The sequence below is a fragment of the Acanthaster planci genome, linkage group LG12 (genome assembly GCF_054643075.1).
Source record: "Acanthaster planci isolate LZ-2023a linkage group LG12, COTS_SCS, whole genome shotgun sequence".
Classification (NCBI taxonomy): domain Eukaryota; kingdom Metazoa; phylum Echinodermata; class Asteroidea; order Valvatida; family Acanthasteridae; genus Acanthaster; species Acanthaster planci.
This window is the reverse complement of record NC_141788.1, coordinates 7,142,803-7,151,381: the sequence shown is the minus strand read 5'-3', so window position 1 is coordinate 7,151,381 and position 8,579 is coordinate 7,142,803. Positions and strand designations below refer to the sequence as shown.

The 8,579-nt window shown below is 42.3% G+C and overlaps 1 protein-coding gene across 1 annotated transcript; it reads right to left on the bottom strand.

Moving 5' to 3' along the window:
• Positions 1-1,622: 1,622 nt before the first annotated feature.
• LOC110977749 (beta-1,3-glucan-binding protein-like) lies at positions 1,623-6,673 on the bottom strand. Its single transcript, XM_022232161.2, has 10 exons — positions 6,517-6,673; positions 5,285-5,412; positions 4,711-4,785; positions 4,546-4,606; positions 4,123-4,305; positions 3,822-3,899; positions 3,399-3,516; positions 3,053-3,127; positions 2,707-2,851; positions 1,623-2,408 (listed from the first exon to the last, which is right to left on the bottom strand). The coding sequence occupies exons 1-10, from the start codon at positions 6,620-6,622 to the stop codon at positions 2,187-2,189; spliced, it is 1,191 nt and encodes a 396-aa protein (XP_022087853.1). The 5' UTR covers positions 6,623-6,673; the 3' UTR covers positions 1,623-2,186.
• Positions 6,674-8,579: the final 1,906 nt, after the last annotated feature.

Below are 8,579 nucleotides of genomic sequence, written 5' to 3'. Positions count from 1 at the left end.
AAACGGGAAGTTCAAGATTAGTTGATGTTAGGAAAAGTCCGACAAAACGGCTACATTCATTGAAGGGCCCTCAGCACAAAAATTGTCGAAACTCAGAATTTGTCTTCTTTTTGCAGGCTTCGTCACCTTTTTTTCCAGGGGTTATCAGCAACTTGCGAGCTGGCCGAACGTTAACAGTGAGAATTGGCCTAGATTTTTTTTAATGTGCTGCTTTAGTGCGTGGTGGACATCCAGGGTATTTACTGTAAAGAAATACGCATGGGCGTAGCGGGGGAGGGGTGCTTGCCAATCCCCTGAAGAAATTTAAAAGAGATTAAAGTGGATGAAAATCATCAATTTTCCTCTAAAAAGCTGGAAGTTGGTCCATTTTCAATCTTAATGCTCGGAAAGCTCGCAACCTCCCAAGGGTATGGTGACAGACTCAAGACGGTGGTGACGACGATGACCAATGCATATTATGGAAGCTCTGAAGTGGGCGGAGCCACTGACGAGGAGGAGGCATTGGAATCAGACAGAGAACGTGAGACCAGATCTGCCGACCCACCCGTCAGTTTGCTGTACAGGGACTAATCTCTTGGTGAGCGTCTATCTGAGAGGCGGAGACATATATGTTTTACTTGTTTGCCAAAAACAAGTTTGGACTTGCAAAATGTTCAAAGATTTGATTCACAGGAAAAAGTTGAACAGATATGCTGACCGCACAGACAGATATAGGGTGGCCACGGCAAAGCCTTGACAACTCTGGAGAAGCAAATGGGGATGCCGATATCAGAAGATCATCCAGGCTGAACAGACTGCTTAGCCATTTACAAGTAAATGGAAAGACTTAGTAACAATCAGCTTATTGCCCATAATGGTACCTCAAAGAAATCCAAGTGCAATCCTATAACCCATGGACCATGGTTTTGGGATCAATTTTCTCTTTGAGGATAAGTCTGTTATGAAAAATTATAATCATAAGGTTGTTAAGACTGGAAAATTAACTTGTTACAACCAGAACTTTGTCAAAGAATGGAAATGAAGATAAAAGAATTCTGAAATCTTGGGATGTCATAATTTGCTGTTTCTAACAGCAGAGCAGTTCATCAAGAGTTGACAGTAATGGGGCAGGTCTCAGGCGATCGTTTCACAGACAAATCAAGCAAAATCCCACTGTACATTCCTGATGGCCCCCTTTAATGGCCAAAACCATTGTGTTGGGTTTTCCAGGCAGCAACTGTCACATAACACACAATAGTTATCAAAGCGCTTACCGACATTGGTGGGAGCCACTGCAAATGGCTAGTGATAGTGTTACTATGGTAACTGGCTTCATCAAGAAATTCATTGGAGCACCTTTTGTCGCCAGAAGCTTTAGTGATCTGCTTTTGACGAATGCTCACGTCACGGATCCATTCTTCATCATCCAATTGTGATCGAATTTTTTGTGGTTTTTGTTTCTTTTATGATATATTTTAAACTCCATGCTTTACATTTGTAATAGAGTAGTTGTATATTTGAAAGGGCTTTTATGACAGAGATTGAATATTGATGTCATGGCATATCTGAGCATTTTCTGAGGAATTCCATCTTTTTGTAAAAACTCAAAAGACACTGCAAATATTACAGCAAAATGAAACAAATACATGCAAGTATGATTTATTTCTGTAGGCACAAGTCAAACAATTTTACTCCTGCAGTTTGTATGCCCTTTCGGATATCATAATGAGGGTAGCCTCTCTTTGACATATTTCACTAACAACTGAATTGCAAGAATAGGTTACATGCAGTATTTCCTCTGCATCTGTGTATCCAGTGGCAACATTTTGTTTAAATGAAAAAAAATCAAACCTAAAAACGGAAAAGCGTAGCCCGATACCAATCAAAATTGAAAGAAAAAACCAACAAGACAGCTAAACAGCTATTAAAACAAAGAAGAAATATTGCCACTTATTCAACGGGTGAAACTTGTTTGACGAAAAAAGTTAAAACTAGTTCAGATTCATAAACAGAAACGCAATAAGTTCAATTCATTAAAATTAAAGGGTCAAAGGGCATTACCGGTCAACAGCTATTAAACAAACATGCAACATTGTCATTCCGAGTAGAACATTTCAAGACTAAAAGTCCTTAAAATCCGAACGATAGCATGAACCGTTCCGCACAAAGGTTCAGACAAGAACTGGTCAGGACGCCAAGGTTCTCAACTAAACAGCCCACACGCGAATGGATTTAATCTGCATGGCTGCGTCTTCTCCGTTGTTGACGTGCGGGTTCCAGGTCGGGTACCACTTGTGCTTGGCACGCCAGAAATCCGAGAGGGCGGTACCAGAGGAGTTGTGCCACGGCTTTTTGTACGGCGTGTTGTTCAGAGAATCAGAGAAGAAGCCGTTGGTGCCCCCCACGGCCACATTGAGAATGATGTAAAACTGGGGACAAAATAAAGCATGTGCACTTGAGAGTACAGCAAGGATTACTTTTTGCAGGCGTTTGACGAATGTTGCTGGTGGGCAGCCTTAGCATAGGCTGAGGTTTAACTATCATTTCCTTATGCAGAAATAATCAAAAGGGCTACCAATATTTCATTGCTGCATGTTGTTAAGTTTCATTTTTGGTTCAGGCTTGAAAATCGGTACTTGCACTTTTGAATGGTCCACGTGAAAGTCTCACGAAAGGCCTCAACTCTCCCTGTTTCACAGGGGACGTGTGAGTAGGGTTATGGCTTACTTCCTGATCGAAGGGTACAACCTTGGACTTGGAGCCAGCCCATGGATTTGTGATGCCCGGGTTGTGCTTTCCAAACTCGCCCATCCCCCAGAAGCCGTTGTAGCCAGGGTTTACGTTCAGAAGGAGCCCGCCGTCCACATAGAACCTGGTGGTGTTTGTTTACAGGACTTAAATTGTTTACTTTGTGTCAAAGCTTTTTAAATGATGATATCAATGGTTTACCCTTGAATAGGGTAGCTCTTTTTAAATTCAGGAAAACAGGGGTTGGGAGAGAAATGCTGGGAAAAAATGACAAATTTGTTCTCAAAACTTGGTCGTAGCAACAAAGGTTGACGCTTTTACTTACTTTAGTCCACTGGATGTCCATACCAGTTCGTATTTGTGGAAGTCTTTCCCAAAGTTTTGCCAAGAGGACACAGTTCTTAGGGGAAAAAATAAAAATTGTTTGTCTGTTAACTTGAGGTGATGTTGCAGGCATCTGAATTGCAGTGTGTTGAGTTTATACAAACTAGTTTCAAGGACGATGGTGCGAGCGACAGAATTAACTCATTGATCTTTACAAAATGTTGACCACAAGCGATGCATCCGTCAAGCCAAACACGGGGCTGAGCTCCATTCAACATCATGTCGAATCAGTTTAGGAGCACCAGTGAAAATGAGCATTTTTTTTATGATCTGCTATCAAGACCTACTTGGAAGCGTGCGTCCTAGACCAGCCGTTCAGGGGCCAAAACGGTCCCCAGTGCATGGTACATCCCACCTGGTTGACGCCCACATTCCTGCCTTGCCAGTCATAGAGGTTCCGATTTCCTATGAATGGGCCATTTAAAATGTAGGTTTTCAAGCAAACTTGGCAATTTTCCATAATCACGACAGGACTAAAAATATTATTGTGTGTCCTGTCTAAACTGACGCTTCTACAGGTAGTTAGCTGAGCCAGAATAGGTCTTTAAACATCGTCAAGGTATAGACACGTTGTTTTCCATTTTGTACATTATTTTTTACCAGGCCTGTATACAGTCTGTACTGCACTGGCTTTTTTGGGTCGTAATTTAATCCACTAGTTTAAAACTACCAAATCCCACTTTAATTCCACAGTAACAACTTGAGTTTACCTTTGCTTTCGACCAAATCGATTTCGCCTGATGCTGGCCAGCCACCGTAAGAGTTACGCTTTGGAAGAAGCCAAATAGCTATGGAAATAAAGATAGGACTTATGAATGACGACAGCTGTATCTTTTATTGGTATATTTTTTTTGTGTGTGCCGGAAAACAGCAATATGGATAGCAAAGGTCTTACCCCGCTAGTGCTTGTCTAACATGGAGTAAAAGAGTACATTTACATCTAGTTGCCATGGATGGACCAATCGGGATCAAGGATTCAAGTTAGCTAGGAGATTGCTTCCACGGGCTTACCGGGCCACAGCCAATCCCCTGTCGGCATTTTGGCCACCACCTCCAACTTGCCGTATTTAAAGGCGAAAGAGTTGACGGTCCGGATGCGGGCCGACTGGACGGGATTGATTGCATGGTTGTAGGAACCTGATCGCTGGCAGCCGGACCAAGCGTTCCCTGTGCACACGTCGGCCGGCGCAGCACCTGAATGAAGCAGAGCCAATAGGTTGCGTTTTCACAGGTGTGATAAGTGTGATTGCAATTTTAGGTTGTTGTTGTTGACTTGCAATCTTCAGATTCAAGTGTAGCTGAAGAAGAACGGTGCAGACATCTAGGAAGTTCAAACATTGACCAACAGTCTTCCAACTGTTACCGGAAGAATTCTTGTGACAGATTTTGAGCCCCTTCCCACCAAAAAGGGTCCAGTGATCTTGTTTCACTTACCCCAAAGGTTCAGAGTTCCTGACGTGATGAAAGCGTCACCATATCTGTCAGAAGTCAGCGTCTATTGAAAAAAAAATAGCAAACAACGAAAAAAAAGAAATCAGTTCCTGGTGTTGGTAATTCGTAGGATTTTTTTCAGGCAAGTTGCGATCAGGCAAATCATACCGGTTTAATAAAGAGCTTATTGTCCCTGACATAGCTGTTGGAGCGATTGTTGGTGTAGTACTGAAACTCCCAGTTCTGAAACGAGAAATAAAATGCAGGAAAAGGAATTAGACAAAAATTGAAATCCAAGCATTTTGCTCCTGGCTCGTATGAATGGAGATCGGACCCCCTGGCAACATTGTGTGTGCACCCCCAAGCCTCCGTTTGAAGTGTTATACACAGCCTATGTACAAGCTACAGCTTATCAGCTTCCAGAGCCCCCCCCCAATTAATGTGCACCGCCTGGGTCCAGTGCAGAAATTTCACCCAATATGTACCGTTTTGTAGTCATCATCCACCCAAAGGTGGATTCAGGGGGTCAACGAGGACCATGCCCCCCCAAAAAAAAATAAATCCAACGTCTATTTAATTTCCAAGAGCATTTTAAAAAGGCCGAAAAAGTAGCCACTTCCAAAATGTAGCGTAATCCCTCAGGAAGGCCATAAAAGGTCACCGGAAAACTTTCCATATTTTTGTCCCCTTCCTTCAAGTTTGGCTCCTAAGAATTTGGTTCTGGATCGACCCTTGATCGTACCCCGCCTCCACCAGCCGTGATTTCATGCTCCCAGACATCCAGGTTGAATGTGTCAAAAGTGTCCTCAAAGATCAAGCTGCCGGCCGGGCATGGGTAACTCGAGCACTTCGATGTTGCTTTATCACCACCTAACAAACCAGACCAAGAGACGTCATCTCTCTAAAATTGTCCAAACATACCTGTCATTAATTACTCCTGGAAGCTTGTGTTGACCTCAAGGTAACAGCAAAGCACGACAATTTTGGTACTTTATATAGGGCCTATACCAAATAACTACATTTATTGAGTGAAACCAGTGGGTGGCTTGTCACCTTCCTCAAGTACTTTTGATGATAAATAATGGGCCTATTTGGATGAGACTCAACCAGACTGGTACCAGGATTATCTGCGATGTCATCGGAATAATCTAAACTACCTAAAGTCGGTATTCCTCCATGCTCAAATACACATCGCATGTGTATAATAGCAACTTCACAATTTTTTGTCACGACGGCTGAATGTCAGCAGCGAAGACTACCCTTTTTTTGGGTGCGTTGCAAACAAGATTGTGTTCTTACCATTCACTTTTACGGCCACAAAAATTGTGCGTTGCATTCGGCCGTCAAAATCGCCCCGGAAGTGATTCTGACGGATACGCAACGCTTTGCGCAAGTGTTGACGCGCATAAAAATTATGGATCGAGTTGCAAACTCTGTATACGAGTATGTCGTATTACGACATACTCAAATTTTACTGCCATTTATTAATCAAAACAGAAACTTTTACATTCTGAATATCGTTTAAAACGTACAAGTTTCCATTATAATTAAAGAAAACCATTTTTCACAAGCCCTTCAAAATGTGTGCCACAGAAATTGAAATACGTATATTTTATCGACGAAGGCTATTCACTTTACGAAACTCTGGCCGAATCATGGCAGTGGATACCGCGACAGAAGTGAGTTTCATTCCAGAGGTTGTGCCTTACGGCCATGAGCCTTTAAGGACCATTCGACCCAGACCAAATGTTCGTTGGCTAAAGTTAACCGATTTAGGGGGAAAGTTTGCAAAACAGATGACCACACTTGGCAAAGTGACCGAGGAATTTAGAAACTTTTTGATAGATAATGAACGACGTTAAAACTCAATTTGCGGCAAAACGCGTGAGCAATGTGTTTGCTTGGCGACATACATGTACAGTTGCCATGAAGAAGATGTTCAAACTTTCATGCCTTAGCGTTGAATATACTCACTTGGTTTAGGTGAGAATTCCGTGATGCCCGGCGTGGGAACATTGTCTGTCAGGCTCTGGGCCCACAATAAGGCCAAGCAGACTAGGGAGAGAACAAACTGTGCCATCGCGACCAACTTCAGGCAGCGAACTGTCAATTCACCCTACCGAGCTGCCTTAAATACCGAGTTCGATATCGATGATTGGGGTCCACATCGTGATTCACTCTCGACGGAGCAATGGAAACTGGTCATAGGCTACTGATAATGGCCAATCATACGTCATGTCTTTAGTCAGTAGCTTTTGGGTGGGTTTTCACTGTTGCGGAAAATCGACGAAGTAAACGAAAGTCAAGCCATTGGATTGGTCGTTTAATGAGAGTGACGATTTGATTCTTGCATCAGGGCTGGAGAGGTCTGCATTTAACAATGCGATCGGTAATTTTGTGCTTTCCACGTCGTGCGCAGTTGACAAACAGGTTAGTACCGGAAGGATCTGGTAGGGCCTTTGTTGTGTAAAAAACATATCAGAAAAAGTCAAGATTCAGATATTGATATATAGCTACTCAAGTTGTTTCGTGCAGTGGAGCTTTGGACAAGCATGTAATCAGAAAAATTATTCCCTCAAATTTTCATATAAATCTTTCATCCTTAAAATATCAGGTTTGTCTGTAATTAGCATAAATCACTTTGTGAGATCACTTACTGCATATTGAAACCCTCCGACTAACAGCTCAGAAAAAAAGAATGCTTAGACTTCAACACAACGCAGGGTGTTGAGCACAAGACTGTATCGAGGACTTTTCGGGGGGGGGTGCGAATCGTGCGGGGCTGCTTTAAAGCAAATGCATCTTTTCTTTCCTCAAAAGCGGACCTTTTAGTCGCGGGAGGGGTGCGGACACACCCCCTCCATCCCCACCTAGTCACGGGCCTGGTGCAGTTGTGTAATAGGTTTTTTAAAAAGGAATTCATGAATAAACAACCACTTTCAACTCTGACATGACTTGCTTGAGCTTAGGGACATTGAATGAATGCGTCTCCAGTAACCGTAGTTGCCATTCTTGATTTGCTTTTCGGATATTAGGTCCCTTTGTGCAAATCTTTATCTTTTGAGATCATCCACAAAACCTTAAATTCGCTAAAACTGCCAAAACTGCTTCATTGATGAAGCAAAATGTACGATGAATATGCATTTTCAGTGGCAAAACAAGCGAAAGAAAGCGTCCATTTACCTTTGGCTTCTTCTTAACTTAATAGACATCAGATCGAGGGGATCTGATTTCCTCGCATTTGGAGATCAGTTTTCGAGCGTCTTTGTTTTCCTCTTTGTATTTCTTAATTAACTGGGCTAAAAAATAGGGCACGTCACAGATCTTAACCAGGCTCAAGGCGAAACAGCATGAGGCTTAAGGCAAAAACAACATCAAGCGATAGACTATCTTCCTTTCCATATTGTGTCGTAACCTAAACCTTGATTTCATTGGGTTTTTTATATGCCTAAACAAGGGTACTGTCCGTGCGAGACATTATAACTTCATATTACATGTGAACAGAGTGGGCCCAAATTCGACAGGAGAGCCATGTTCGTTAATCGAGGACATGAACTCCAATTTCCATCTGTCGAATTTCCATCAATAAGTGTGGGGGGGAGGGCTAATCCACAGAAGTATCAACAAAAGCCGTTTGGCCCAATTTCAGAAAACGCAGTGATCAAAATGCAGCTACTCTATGTTTTTTTTTATTTAAGATAAAGACGTCAATCACTTCTGAAAGTGAGTCGTAACTGTCATATTCCGCTGTAACAGGCATATCGAGAGAATCCGATAAATAATGTCTGTCAAAAGTCATGAAAATGTAAAGTGATGCAGGAGATACTAATGAATTATACCTCTAACCCAAACAGCAAGCTGTCTTGACAGGAGACTTCTGACGACAAGGCTAGGCATATTAATTAGCACGCACATTTCCAAAACACATACACACAAACAAACTGGACGTAGTTTTTAACACCATTCCAGCTCTTCAATAATTAATCAAGTAATGGAAACTTAAAGTTAGATAAGGGAGAAAGTAACGCCAAGAAACA